The 14981-nt window shown below is 52.5% G+C and overlaps 1 protein-coding gene across 1 annotated transcript in view; it reads left to right on the top strand.

Moving 5' to 3' along the window:
* ATRNL1 (attractin like 1) overlaps positions 1 to 14981 on the top strand; it is a 656009-nt gene that overhangs the window by 250642 nt on the left and 390386 nt on the right. The window contains exon 17 of the mRNA XM_083149894.1: positions 10260 to 10473. Coding sequence (XP_083006020.1) covers positions 10260 to 10473 — 214 coding nt within the window. The remainder of the gene's footprint in view (positions 1 to 10259; positions 10474 to 14981) is intronic.

Raw genomic sequence — 14981 nt, forward strand, 5'->3', positions numbered from 1 at the left:
TGAAGCTGGTGTGTGCGGGGATACTGTAGCTGTGCAGAAGCTGATGTGTGCGGGGATACTGTAGCTGTGCAGAAGCTGATGTGTGCGGGGATACTGTAGTTGTGCAGAAGCTGATGTGTGCGGGGATACTGTAGCTGTGCAGCAGCTGGTGAGTGCGGGGATACTGTAGCTGTGCAGAAGCTGGTGTGTGCGGGGATACTGTAGCTGTGCAGAAGCTGATGTGTGCGGGGATACTGTAGCTGTGCAGAAGCTGATGTGTGCGGGGATACTGTAGTTGTGCAGAAGCTGATGTGTGCGGGGATACTGTAGCTGTGCAGCAGCTGGTGTGTGAGGGGATACTGTAGCTGTGCAGAAGCTGGTGTGTGCGGGGATACTGTAGCTGTGCAGAAGCTGATGTGTTTCTCGGATACTGTAGCTGTGCAGAAGCTGGTGTATGCGGGGATACTGTAGCTGTGCAGTAGCTGGTGTGTGCGGGGATACTGTAGCTGTGCAGAAGCTGATGTGTGCGGGGATACTGTAGCTGTGCAGAAGCTGATGTGTGCGGGGATACTGTAGCTGTGCAGAAGCTAATGTGTGCGGGGATACTGTAGCTGTGCAGAAGCTGATTTTTGCGGGGATACTGTAGCTGTGCAGAAGCTGGTGTGTGCGGAGATACTGTAGCTGTGCAGTAGCTGGTGTGTGCGAGGATACTGTAGCTGTGCAGAAGCTGGTGTGTGCTGGGATACTGTAGCTGTGCAGAAACTGATGTGTGCGGGGATACTGTAGTTGTGCAGAAGCTGATGTGTGCGGGGATACTGTAGCTGTGCAGAAGCTGATGTGTGCGGGGATACTGTAGCTGTGCAGAAGCTGATGTGTGCGGGGATACTGTAGCTGTGCAGCAGCTGGTGTGTGAGGGGATACTGTAGCTGTGCAGAAGCTGGTGTGTGCGGGGATACTGTAGCTGTGCAGAAGCTGATGTGTTTCTCGGATACTGTAGCTGTGCAGAAGCTGGTGTGTGCGGGGATACTGTAGCTGTGCAGTAGCTGGTGTGTGCGGGGATACTGTAGCTGTGCAGAAGCTGATGTGTGCGGGGATACTGTAGCTGTGCAGAAGCTGATGTGTGCGGGGATACTGTAGCTGTGCAGAAGCTAATGTGTGCGGGGATACTGTAGCTGTGCAGAAGCTGATTTTTGCGGGGATACTGTAGCTGTGCAGAAGCTAATGTGTGCGGGGATACTGTAGCTGTGCAGAAGCTGATTTTTGCGGGGATACTGTAGCTGTGCAGAAGCTGGTGTGTGCGGGGATACTGTAGCTGTGCAGTAGTTGGTGTGTGCGAGGAGACTGTAGCTGTGCAGAAGCTGGTGTGTGCTGGGATACTGTAGCTGTGCAGAAACTGATGTGTGCGGGGATACTGTAGTTGTGCAGAAGCTGATGTGTGCGGGGATACTGTAGCTGTGCAGAAGCTGATGTGTGCGGGGATACTGTAGCTGTGCAGTAGCTGGTGTGTGCGGGGATACTGTAGCTGTGCAGAAGCTGATGTGTGCGGGGATACTGTAGCTGTGCAGAAGCTGATGTGTGCGGGGATACTGTAGCTGTGCAGAAGCTGGTATGTGCAGGGATACTGTAACTGTGCAGAAGCTGGTGTGTGCAGGGATACTGTAACTTTGCAGAAGCTGTTGTGTGCAGGGATACTGTAGCTGTGCAGAAGCTGATGTGTGCGGGGATACTGTAGCTGTGCAGAAGCTGATGTGTGCGGGGATACTGTAGCTGTGCAGCAGCTGGTGTGTGAGGGGATACTGTAGCTGTGCAGAAGCTGGTGTGTGCGGGGATACTGTAGCTGTGCAGAAGCTGATGTGTTTCTCGGATACTGTAGCTGTGCAGAAGCTGGTGTGTGCGGGGATACTGTAGCTGTGCAGTAGCTGGTGTGTGCGGGGATACTGTAGCTGTGCAGAAGCTGATGTGTGCGGGGATACTGTAGCTGTGCAGAAGCTGATGTGTGCGGGGATACTGTAGCTGTGCAGAAGCTAATGTGTGCGGGGATACTGTAGCTGTGCAGAAGCTGATTTTTGCGGGGATACTGTAGCTGTGCAGAAGCTAATGTGTGCGGGGATACTGTAGCTGTGCAGAAGCTGATTTTTGCGGGGATACTGTAGCTGTGCAGAAGCTGGTGTGTGCGGGGATACTGTAGCTGTGCAGTAGTTGGTGTGTGCGAGGAGACTGTAGCTGTGCAGAAGCTGGTGTGTGCTGGGATACTGTAGCTGTGCAGAAACTGATGTGTGCGGGGATACTGTAGTTGTGCAGAAGCTGATGTGTGCGGGGATACTGTAGCTGTGCAGAAGCTGATGTGTGCGGGGATACTGTAGCTGTGCAGTAGCTGGTGTGTGCGGGGATACTGTAGCTGTGCAGAAGCTGATGTGTGCGGGGATACTGTAGCTGTGCAGAAGCTGATGTGTGCGGGGATACTGTAGCTGTGCAGAAGCTGGTATGTGCAGGGATACTGTAACTGTGCAGAAGCTGGTGTGTGCAGGGATACTGTAACTTTGCAGAAGCTGTTGTGTGCAGGGATACTGTAGCTGTGCAGAAGCTGATGTGTGCGTGGATACTGTAGCTGTGTAGAAGCTGGTGTGTGCAGGGATACTGTAACTGTGCAGAAGATGGTGTGTGCAGGGATACTGTAACTGTGCAGTAGCTGATGTGTGCAGGGATACTGTAGCTGCAGGAGCTAATGTGTGCGGGGATACTGTAGCTGTGCAGAAGCTGGTGTGTGCGGAGATACTGTAGCTGTGCAGCAGCTGGTGTGTGCGGGGATACTGTAGCTGTGCAGTAGCTGATGTGTGCATGGATACTGTAGCTGCAGGAGCTGATGTGTGCAGGGATACTGTAGCTGTGCAGTAGCTGGTGTGTGCGGGGATACTGTAGCTGTGCAGTAGCTGGTGTGTGCGGGGATACTGTAGCTGTGCAGTAGCTGGTGTGTGCGGGGATACTGTAGCTGTGCAGTAGCTGGTGTGTGCGGGGATACTGTAGCTGTGCAGTAGCTGGTGTGTGCGGGGATACTGTAGCTGTGCAGTAGCTGGTGTGTGCGGGGATACTGTAGCTGTGCAGTAGCTGGTGTGTGCGGGGATACTGTAGCTGTGCAGTTGCTGCTGTGTGCGGGGATACTGTAGCTGTGCAGTTGCTGGTGTGTATGGGGATACTGTAGCTGTGCAGTAGCTGGTGTGTGCGGGGATACTGTAGCTGTGCAGTAGCTGGTGTGTGCGGGGATACTGTAGCTGTGCAGTAGCTGGTGTGTGCGGGGATACTGTAGCTGTGCATTTGCTGGTGTGTGCGGGGATACTGTAGCTGTGCAGTTGCTGATGCGTGCAGGGATACTGTAGCTGTGCAGCAGCTGGTGTGTGCGGGGATACTGTAGCTGTGCAGTAGCTGGTGTGTATGGGGATACTGTAGCTGTGCAGTTGCTGGTGTGTGTGCGGGGATACTGTCGCTGTGCAGTAGCTGGTGTGTATGGGGATACTGTAGCTGTGCAGAAGCTGATGTGTGCGGGGATACTGTAGCTGTGCAGCACCTGGTGTGTGCGGGGATACTGTAGCTGTGCAGAAGCTGATGTGTGCAGAAGCTGATGTGTGCGGGGATACTGTAGCTGTGGATACTGTAGCTGTGCAGAAGCTGATGTGTGCGGGGATACTGTAGCTGTGCAGAAGCTGATGTGTGCGGGGATACTGTAGCTGTGCAGTAGCTGGTGTGTGCGGGGATACTGTAGCTGTGCAGAAGCTGATGTGCGCGGGGATACTGTAGCTGTGCAGTAGCTGGTGTGTGCGGGGATACTGTAGCTGTGGATACTGTAGCTGTGCAGAAGCTGATGTGTGCGGGGATACTGTAGCTGTGCAGTAGCTGATGTGTGCAGGGATACTGTAGCTGTGCAGAAGCTGATGTGTGCGGGGATACTGTAGCTGTGCAGAAGCTGATGTGTGCGGGGATACTGTAGCTGTGCAGTAGCTGATGTGTGCAGGGATACTGTAGCTGTGCAGTAGCTGGTGTGTGCGGGGATACTGTAGCTGTGCAGTAGCTGGTGTGTGCGGGGATACTGTAGCTGTGCAGAAGCTGGTGTGTGCGGGGATACTGTAGCTGTGCAGTAGCTGGTGTGTACGGGGATACTGTAGCTGTGCAGAAGCTGATGTGTGCAGGGATACTGTAGCTGTGGATACTGTAGCTGTGCAGTAGCTGGTGTGTGCGGGGATACTGTAGCTGTGCAGTAGCTGGTGTGTACGTGGATACTGTAGCTGTGCAGTAGCTGGTGTGTGCAGGGATACTGTAGCTGTGCAGAAGCTGATGTGTGCGGGGATACTGTAGCTGTGGATACTGTAGCTGTGCAGTAGCTGGTGTGTGCGGGGATACTGTAGCTGTGCAGTAGCTGGTGTGTACGTGGATACTGTAGCTGTGCAGTAGCTGGTGTGTGCGGGGATACTGTAGCTGTGCAGTAGCTGGTGTGTGCGGGGATACTGTAGCTGTGCAGCAGCTGGTGTGTGCGGGGATACTGTAGCTGTACAGAAGCTGGTGAGTGCGGGGATACTGTAGCTGTGCAGAAGCTGGTGTGTGCGGGGATACTGTAGCTGTGCAGAAGCTGATGTGTGCGGGGATACTGTAGCTGTGCAGAAGCTGATGTGTGCGGGGATACTGTAGTTGTGCAGAAGCTGATGTGTGCGGGGATACTGTAGCTGTGCAGCAGCTGGTGAGTGCGGGGATACTGTAGCTGTGCAGAAGCTGGTGTGTGCGGGGATACTGTAGCTGTGCAGAAGCTGATGTGTGCGGGGATACTGTAGCTGTGCAGAAGCTGATGTGTGCGGGGATACTGTAGTTGTGCAGAAGCTGATGTGTGCGGGGATACTGTAGCTGTGCAGCAGCTGGTGTGTGAGGGGATACTGTAGCTGTGCAGAAGCTGGTGTGTGCGGGGATACTGTAGCTGTGCAGAAGCTGATGTGTTTCTCGGATACTGTAGCTGTGCAGAAGCTGGTGTATGCGGGGATACTGTAGCTGTGCAGTAGCTGGTGTGTGCGGGGATACTGTAGCTGTGCAGAAGCTGATGTGTGCGGGGATACTGTAGCTGTGCAGAAGCTGATGTGTGCGGGGATACTGTAGCTGTGCAGAAGCTAATGTGTGCGGGGATACTGTAGCTGTGCAGAAGCTGATTTTTGCGGGGATACTGTAGCTGTGCAGAAGCTGGTGTGTGCGGAGATACTGTAGCTGTGCAGTAGCTGGTGTGTGCGAGGATACTGTAGCTGTGCAGAAGCTGGTGTGTGCTGGGATACTGTAGCTGTGCAGAAACTGATGTGTGCGGGGATACTGTAGTTGTGCAGAAGCTGATGTGTGCGGGGATACTGTAGCTGTGCAGAAGCTGATGTGTGCGGGGATACTGTAGCTGTGCAGAAGCTGATGTGTGCGGGGATACTGTAGCTGTGCAGCAGCTGGTGTGTGAGGGGATACTGTAGCTGTGCAGAAGCTGGTGTGTGCGGGGATACTGTAGCTGTGCAGAAGCTGATGTGTTTCTCGGATACTGTAGCTGTGCAGAAGCTGGTGTGTGCGGGGATACTGTAGCTGTGCAGTAGCTGGTGTGTGCGGGGATACTGTAGCTGTGCAGAAGCTGATGTGTGCGGGGATACTGTAGCTGTGCAGAAGCTGATGTGTGCGGGGATACTGTAGCTGTGCAGAAGCTAATGTGTGCGGGGATACTGTAGCTGTGCAGAAGCTGATTTTTGCGGGGATACTGTAGCTGTGCAGAAGCTAATGTGTGCGGGGATACTGTAGCTGTGCAGAAGCTGATTTTTGCGGGGATACTGTAGCTGTGCAGAAGCTGGTGTGTGCGGGGATACTGTAGCTGTGCAGTAGTTGGTGTGTGCGAGGAGACTGTAGCTGTGCAGAAGCTGGTGTGTGCTGGGATACTGTAGCTGTGCAGAAACTGATGTGTGCGGGGATACTGTAGTTGTGCAGAAGCTGATGTGTGCGGGGATACTGTAGCTGTGCAGAAGCTGATGTGTGCGGGGATACTGTAGCTGTGCAGTAGCTGGTGTGTGCGGGGATACTGTAGCTGTGCAGAAGCTGATGTGTGCGGGGATACTGTAGCTGTGCAGAAGCTGATGTGTGCGGGGATACTGTAGCTGTGCAGAAGCTGGTATGTGCAGGGATACTGTAACTGTGCAGAAGCTGGTGTGTGCAGGGATACTGTAACTTTGCAGAAGCTGTTGTGTGCAGGGATACTGTAGCTGTGCAGAAGCTGATGTGTGCGGGGATACTGTAGCTGTGCAGAAGCTGATGTGTGCGGGGATACTGTAGCTGTGCAGCAGCTGGTGTGTGAGGGGATACTGTAGCTGTGCAGAAGCTGGTGTGTGCGGGGATACTGTAGCTGTGCAGAAGCTGATGTGTTTCTCGGATACTGTAGCTGTGCAGAAGCTGGTGTGTGCGGGGATACTGTAGCTGTGCAGTAGCTGGTGTGTGCGGGGATACTGTAGCTGTGCAGAAGCTGATGTGTGCGGGGATACTGTAGCTGTGCAGAAGCTGATGTGTGCGGGGATACTGTAGCTGTGCAGAAGCTAATGTGTGCGGGGATACTGTAGCTGTGCAGAAGCTGATTTTTGCGGGGATACTGTAGCTGTGCAGAAGCTAATGTGTGCGGGGATACTGTAGCTGTGCAGAAGCTGATTTTTGCGGGGATACTGTAGCTGTGCAGAAGCTGGTGTGTGCGGGGATACTGTAGCTGTGCAGTAGTTGGTGTGTGCGAGGAGACTGTAGCTGTGCAGAAGCTGGTGTGTGCTGGGATACTGTAGCTGTGCAGAAACTGATGTGTGCGGGGATACTGTAGTTGTGCAGAAGCTGATGTGTGCGGGGATACTGTAGCTGTGCAGAAGCTGATGTGTGCGGGGATACTGTAGCTGTGCAGTAGCTGGTGTGTGCGGGGATACTGTAGCTGTGCAGAAGCTGATGTGTGCGGGGATACTGTAGCTGTGCAGAAGCTGATGTGTGCGGGGATACTGTAGCTGTGCAGAAGCTGGTATGTGCAGGGATACTGTAACTGTGCAGAAGCTGGTGTGTGCAGGGATACTGTAACTTTGCAGAAGCTGTTGTGTGCAGGGATACTGTAGCTGTGCAGAAGCTGATGTGTGCGTGGATACTGTAGCTGTGTAGAAGCTGGTGTGTGCAGGGATACTGTAACTGTGCAGAAGATGGTGTGTGCAGGGATACTGTAACTGTGCAGTAGCTGATGTGTGCAGGGATACTGTAGCTGCAGGAGCTAATGTGTGCGGGGATACTGTAGCTGTGCAGAAGCTGGTGTGTGCGGAGATACTGTAGCTGTGCAGCAGCTGGTGTGTGCGGGGATACTGTAGCTGTGCAGTAGCTGATGTGTGCATGGATACTGTAGCTGCAGGAGCTGATGTGTGCAGGGATACTGTAGCTGTGCAGTAGCTGGTGTGTGCGGGGATACTGTAGCTGTGCAGTAGCTGGTGTGTGCGGGGATACTGTAGCTGTGCAGTAGCTGGTGTGTGCGGGGATACTGTAGCTGTGCAGTAGCTGGTGTGTGCGGGGATACTGTAGCTGTGCAGTAGCTGGTGTGTGCGGGGATACTGTAGCTGTGCAGTAGCTGGTGTGTGCGGGGATACTGTAGCTGTGCAGTAGCTGGTGTGTGCGGGGATACTGTAGCTGTGCAGTTGCTGCTGTGTGCGGGGATACTGTAGCTGTGCAGTTGCTGGTGTGTATGGGGATACTGTAGCTGTGCAGTAGCTGGTGTGTGCGGGGATACTGTAGCTGTGCAGTAGCTGGTGTGTGCGGGGATACTGTAGCTGTGCAGTAGCTGGTGTGTGCGGGGATACTGTAGCTGTGCATTTGCTGGTGTGTGCGGGGATACTGTAGCTGTGCAGTTGCTGATGCGTGCAGGGATACTGTAGCTGTGCAGCAGCTGGTGTGTGCGGGGATACTGTAGCTGTGCAGTAGCTGGTGTGTATGGGGATACTGTAGCTGTGCAGTTGCTGGTGTGTGTGCGGGGATACTGTCGCTGTGCAGTAGCTGGTGTGTATGGGGATACTGTAGCTGTGCAGAAGCTGATGTGTGCGGGGATACTGTAGCTGTGCAGCACCTGGTGTGTGCGGGGATACTGTAGCTGTGCAGAAGCTGATGTGTGCAGAAGCTGATGTGTGCGGGGATACTGTAGCTGTGGATACTGTAGCTGTGCAGAAGCTGATGTGTGCGGGGATACTGTAGCTGTGCAGAAGCTGATGTGTGCGGGGATACTGTAGCTGTGCAGTAGCTGGTGTGTGCGGGGATACTGTAGCTGTGCAGAAGCTGATGTGCGCGGGGATACTGTAGCTGTGCAGTAGCTGGTGTGTGCGGGGATACTGTAGCTGTGGATACTGTAGCTGTGCAGAAGCTGATGTGTGCGGGGATACTGTAGCTGTGCAGTAGCTGATGTGTGCAGGGATACTGTAGCTGTGCAGAAGCTGATGTGTGCGGGGATACTGTAGCTGTGCAGAAGCTGATGTGTGCGGGGATACTGTAGCTGTGCAGTAGCTGATGTGTGCAGGGATACTGTAGCTGTGCAGTAGCTGGTGTGTGCGGGGATACTGTAGCTGTGCAGTAGCTGGTGTGTGCGGGGATACTGTAGCTGTGCAGAAGCTGGTGTGTGCGGGGATACTGTAGCTGTGCAGTAGCTGGTGTGTACGGGGATACTGTAGCTGTGCAGAAGCTGATGTGTGCAGGGATACTGTAGCTGTGGATACTGTAGCTGTGCAGTAGCTGGTGTGTGCGGGGATACTGTAGCTGTGCAGTAGCTGGTGTGTACGTGGATACTGTAGCTGTGCAGTAGCTGGTGTGTGCAGGGATACTGTAGCTGTGCAGAAGCTGATGTGTGCGGGGATACTGTAGCTGTGGATACTGTAGCTGTGCAGTAGCTGGTGTGTGCGGGGATACTGTAGCTGTGCAGTAGCTGGTGTGTACGTGGATACTGTAGCTGTGCAGTAGCTGGTGTGTGCGGGGATACTGTAGCTGTGCAGTAGCTGGTGTGTGCGGGGATACTGTAGCTGTGCAGAAGCTGGTGTGTGCGGGGATACTGTAGCTGTGCAGTAGCTGGTGTGTACGGGGATACTGTAGCTGTGCAGAAGCTGATGTGTGCAGGGATACTGTAGCTGTGGATACTGTAGCTGTGCAGTAGCTGGTGTGTGCGGGGATACTGTAGCTGTGCAGTAGCTGGTGTGTGCAGGGATACTGTAGCTGTGCAGAAGCTGATGTGTGCGGGGATACTGCAGCTGTGGATACTGTGGCTGTGCAGAAGCTGATGTGTGCGGGGATACTGTAGCTGTGCAGAAGCTGGTGTGTACATGGATACTGTAGCTGTGCAGAAGTTGATGTGTGCAGGGATACTGTAGCTGTGCAGATGCTGATGTGTGCGGGGATACTGTAGCTGTGCAGAAGCTGATGTGTGTGGGGATACTGTAGCAGTGCAGAAGCTGATGTGTGCGGGGATACTGTAGCTGTGCAGTAGCTGGTGTGTACGTGGATACTGTAGCTGTGCAGTAGCTGGTGTGTGCAGGGATACTGTAGCTGTGCAGAAGCTGATGTGTGCGGGGATACTGTAGCTGTGCAGAAGCTGATGTGTGCGGGGATACTGTAGCTGTGCAGCACCTGGTGTGTGCGGGGATACTGTATCTGTGCAGAAGCTGGTGTGTGCCGGGATACTGTAGCTGTGCAGTAGCTGGTGTGTACGTGGATACTGTAGCTGTGCAGAAGCTGGTGTGTGCCGGGATACTGTAGCTGTGCAGTAGCTGGTGTGTGCAGGGATACTGTAGCTGTGCAGAAGCTGATGTGTGCAGGGATACTGCAGCTGTGGATACTGTGGCTGTGCAGAAGCTGAGGTGTGCAGGGATACTGTAGCTGTGCAGTAGCTGGTGTGTGCGGGGATACTGTAGCTGTGCAGTAGCTGATGTGTGCGGGGATACTGTAGCTGTGCAGAAGCTGATGTGTGCGGGGATACTGTAGCTGTGGATACTGTAGCTGTGCAGTAGCTGGTGTGTGTGGGGATACTGTAGCTGTGCAGAAGCTGATGTGTGCGGGGATACTGTAGCTGTGCAGAAGCTGAGGTGTGCGGGGATACTGTGGCTGTGCAGAAGCTGATGTGTGCGGGGATACTGTGGCTGTGCAGAAGCTGAGGTGTGCGGGGATACTGTAGCTGTGCAGAACCCCGCTGAGATAACGTGGATCATGTGCTGTAACCGGCCTTACACTCTCCTGTGTCTTATTTACAGAAGCTGTCGCCGTGGGTGGGGTTACGGAAGATCAATGTGTCCTACTGGGGCTGGGAGGATATGTGCCCGTTCACCAACACCACGCTGCAGTGGCTGCCGGGGGAGCCCAGTGACTCTGGCTTCTGTGCCTACTTGGAGAGAGCTGAGGTGGCCGGTCTGAAGGCTAACCCCTGCACCGCCATGACGGACGGGCTCGTGTGCGAGAAGCCAGTCGGTAGGTATACAGTAAGATGGCGATAGTCACTGTGGCAACTGTACTTTTATACACATTGGTCTTGGTAATGATTCTTCTCTATCCTGAGCATCTCTACAGGTAAATCTCCAGCGTGGCATACATAACCAACCCATGCCCACCTGCATTGCTGGTAGGCTGGAGCTTGCTGGTAGGCTGGAGCTATCCACCAATCATACTGCAGCATTTCCTACCTGCCTCCCTGCCTACAGATTGACATTGTATAGCTGTCAGTATGCTGATTGGTGGATAGCTGAAGCTATCCACCAATCAGAGTGCAGTATTCTCTACCTGCCTCCCCACTTGCAGCCAGATAGTGATTGGTTGTTGTCATTGTGATTGATTGATTGATTGATGGATGGCTGGTGGAGGGGTAAGGTGTTGTTATTTTCATTTATTCCTGTGACTGGGTGTGTCGGCCATAGTGCATTGCTGTGAGCAGCATGGGCCTCCTTCTGAGATATGTGCTGCACAATCTCTTTCTACTCTCGTGTCCCAAGCAGCGGGGCTGGGCATTTAGATTGATATTGATATGCTTACAGTCTGATCCGGGAGACATCTCCGAGCCAGGCAGCAGCACTGAGGACAGATTGGAGGGGAGAGAGCTGGGTATCAGGGAGGCCACATAGGATGAGATTACAGTAGTGCAGTCTGTAGATGACCAGTAAGTGGATGAGGGTCTTGGTATATTCCTGGGTGAGGAAGGGTCTGATCCGGGAGACATCTCCGAGCCAGGCAGCAGCACTGAGGACAGATCGGAGAGGAGAGAGCTGTGTATCAGGGAGGCCACATAGGATGAGATTACAGTAGTGCAGTCTGTAGATGACCAGTAAGTGGATGAGGGTCTTGGTATATTCCTGAGTGAGGAAGGATCTGATCCTGGAGACATCTCCGAGCCAGGCAGCAGCACTGAGGACAGATCGGAGAGGAGAGAGCTGTGTATCAGGGAGGCCACATAGGAGGAGATTACAGTAGTGCAGTCTGTAGATGACCAGTAAGTGGATGAGGGTCTTGGTATAATCCTGGTGTAGGAAGGATCTGATCCTGGAGAAATATCTGAGCCGGGCAGCAGCACTGAGGACAGATTGGAGAGGAGAGAGCTGTGTATCAGGGAGGCCACATAGGAGGAGATTACAGTAGTGCAGTCTGGAGATGACCAGTAAGTGGATGAGGGTCTTGGTAAATTCCTGGGTGAGGAAGGGTCTGATCCTGGAGATATCTCTGAGCCGGCAGCAGCACTGAGGACAGATTGGAGAGGAGATAGTTGGGTATCAGGGAGGCCACATAGGAGGAGATTACAGTAGTGCAGTCTGTAGATGACTAGTAAATGGATGAGGGTCTTGGTATAATCCTGGGTGAAGAAGGATCTGATCCTGGAGACATCTCTGAGCTGGGCAGCAGCACTGAGGACAGATCGGAGAGGAGAGAGCTGGGTATCAGGGAGGCCACATAGGAGGATATTACAGTAATGCAGTCTGTAGATGACCAGTAAGTGGATAAGGGTCTTGGTAAATTCCTGGGTGAGGAAGGATCTGATCCTGGAGATAACTCTGAGCCGGGCAACAGCACTGAGGACAGATCGGAGAGGAGAGAGCTGGGTATCAGGGAGGCCACATAGGAGGAGATTACAGTAATGCAGTCTGGAGATGACCAGTAAGTGTATGAGGGTCTTGGTATAATCCTGGTGTAGGAAGGATCTGATCCTGGAGATATCTCTGAGCTGGGAACAGCAGGTCTGTTAGAGGTGCTGGATGTGTGGTCAGTAATTGAGTTACATTTTCTCATCCACACCATAAGATCTCCAACATGCCCAGATCATTAGGTGCTGGCCTGGGTATAATTCCAGTAATGATAATATAGCTCTGCCCAGTAGCGCCTCTCAGCGTAACCAATGCAATAAGTGTCCGTCCGTGGTACTAATACCTCCTCTCCTGGGTCACTTCAAAGTCATCTCATGTAATCCCTATTTCTGTTGTATAAGGAATGTAGACGTTCCCCAATGTGTAGAAAGTGAGGTGCCTCCACCTCTGTTGTGTAGCCCACCACTTCCCTGTTATCCGCCATTATGCCACCCCGCATTGCACATATCATTAGCGGTGCACCGGAGAGCTCAGCGGTACTGGGCGAGCGCCGCGACTCCTTATACTGCCAGCGTGGCCCCATCCGGTTTTTCCCCCATCGTGGTAATAAATTGGCTTTTTGTTCCTGTCTGTGTGCTTCTTCCTACGGGGTCGTTCACCTTTTGTTATGCTCCGTGTCCCTCTGGGCATTATTATATCTGCTACCAGTTCATTACCCGCTGTGTAGGGATAGCAGAGCCATCGCTTAGAAGCTGCGGCGGTTCTGATCACGGAGAAGCGCAACGCTGTGTCCCATCTATACAGTGACAGGCAGACCTTCTCCTGTGCTCACAACATAAAGGGGACGCTCCGGTGTAACCCATAATCCCTCCTCGGAAAACCTTTATAGCCGCTGGTTCCAGGGGGGGGACACAAGCGTTCCTATAAGGAATTACATAATGGAACAGAGACTCCGTTAGAACCTTGGATTCTGAAAGTGGATAGAAGTGAATCTAGTCTGAAGCTTTTCGTTATATGAAGATCCCGCGGGATTGTCGCTGGATTTAGAAGATTTTTGGAAATGCAGAAGATCTCAGTAGAGATTATTACACAATTGTTGAAATCTTTTTGTAGTTCTTTATACATATATATATATATATATATATATATATACATACATACGTATGCGTCATTTGGTCAACATGCATTATGTCAGCGTGGCCAAAAGGTCGACATGCGTTTTCTTTTTTTAACCTTTAACCGACTTGTTTATACTTTACCATTCCAGTGTGCACAAAGGGAGAATAAAGTAATGTGCCAAGCGCAGCGAGTCATGTGAGATGACACGGTGCTCATGTCAACATAGACTAAAAAAAGCAAAAAAAAACTCATGTCGACATTTTCCTGTCAACATTTCTTATGTCAACCATTTGACTACCGCCTGTCGGCACATGTCGGCCTAAAAAAAGTGAAACCCCATTTCATCCTTTTGACTGTCGAAATAACCACATTTCGACTTTCCATCCATGTCGACCTTAAGCATGTTGACCTATGTCCTGTGTCAACCCAAGCCATGGCGTCCTTTAGTAGTCAACCCAACGTATGTTGACCTGCAATGTGTCGACCCAAAGACCGTATACTGTTGACTTAATGACCCATACATACATTCCACCCCCTCCCCCCCCAAAAAAAACCCTTTTAAAAAATGAAAGAAAAAAAATTGGGAGGGCTGAAGTTGTACAGTCATCCCTGTGATGTAGAGAGTGTCGGGTCACAGCAGTAGAACACACCATCACAGTTCTCCGACCACTTGTTGTCATCCCTGTGATGTAGGGAGTGTCGGGGTCACAGCAGTAGAACACACCATCACAGTTCTCCGACCACTTGTTATCATCCCTGTGATGTAGGGAGTGTCGGGTCACAGCAGTAGAACACACCATCACAGTTCTCCGACCACTTGTTGTCATCCCTGTGATGTAGGGAGTGTCGGGTCACAGCAGTAGAACCATCACAGTTCTCCGACCACTTGTTGTCATCCCTGTGATGTAGGGAGTGTCGGGTCACAGCAGTAGAACCATCACAGTTCTCCGACCACTTGTTGTCATCCCTGTGATGTACGCAGTGTCGGGTCACAGCAGTAGAACCATCACAGTTCTCCGACCACTTGTTGTCATCCCTGTGATGTAGGGAGTGTCGGGTCACAGCAGTAGAACACACCATCACAGTTCTCCGACCACTTGTTGTCATCCCTGTGATGTAGGGAGTGTCGGGGTCACAGCAGTAGAACACACCATCACAGTTCTCCGACCACTTGTTATCATCCCTGTGATGTAGGGAGTGTCGGGTCACAGCAGTAGAACACACCATCACAGTTCTCCGACCACTTGTTGTCATCCCTGTGATGTAGGGAGTGTCGGGTCACAGCAGTAGAACCATCACAGTTCTCCGACCACTTGTTGTCATCCCTGTGATGTAGGGAGTGTCGGGTCACAGCAGTAGAACCATCACAGTTCTCCGACCACTTGTTGTCATCCCTGTGATGTACGCAGTGTCGGGTCACAGCAGTAGAACCATCACAGTTCTCCGACCACTTGTTGTCATCCCTGTGATGTAGGGAGTGTCGGGTCACAGCAGTAGAACCATCACAGTTCTCCGACCACTTGTTGTCATCCCTGTGATGTAGGGAGTGTCGGGTCACAGCAGTAGAACCATCACAGTTCTCCGACCACTTGTTGTCATCCCTGTGATGTACGCAGTGTCGGGTCACAGCAGTAGAACCATCACAGTTCTCCGACCACTTGTTGTCATCCCTGTGATGTAGGGAGTGTCGGGTCACAGCAGTAGAACCATCACAGTTCTCCGACCACTTGTTGTCATCCCTGTGATGTACGCAGTGTCGGGTCACAGCTGTAGAACCATCACAGTTCTCCG

Source organism: Crinia signifera, chromosome 6 (genome assembly GCF_055691185.1).
Source record: "Crinia signifera chromosome 6, ASM5569118v1, whole genome shotgun sequence".
Lineage (NCBI taxonomy): Eukaryota > Metazoa > Chordata > Amphibia > Anura > Myobatrachidae > Crinia > Crinia signifera.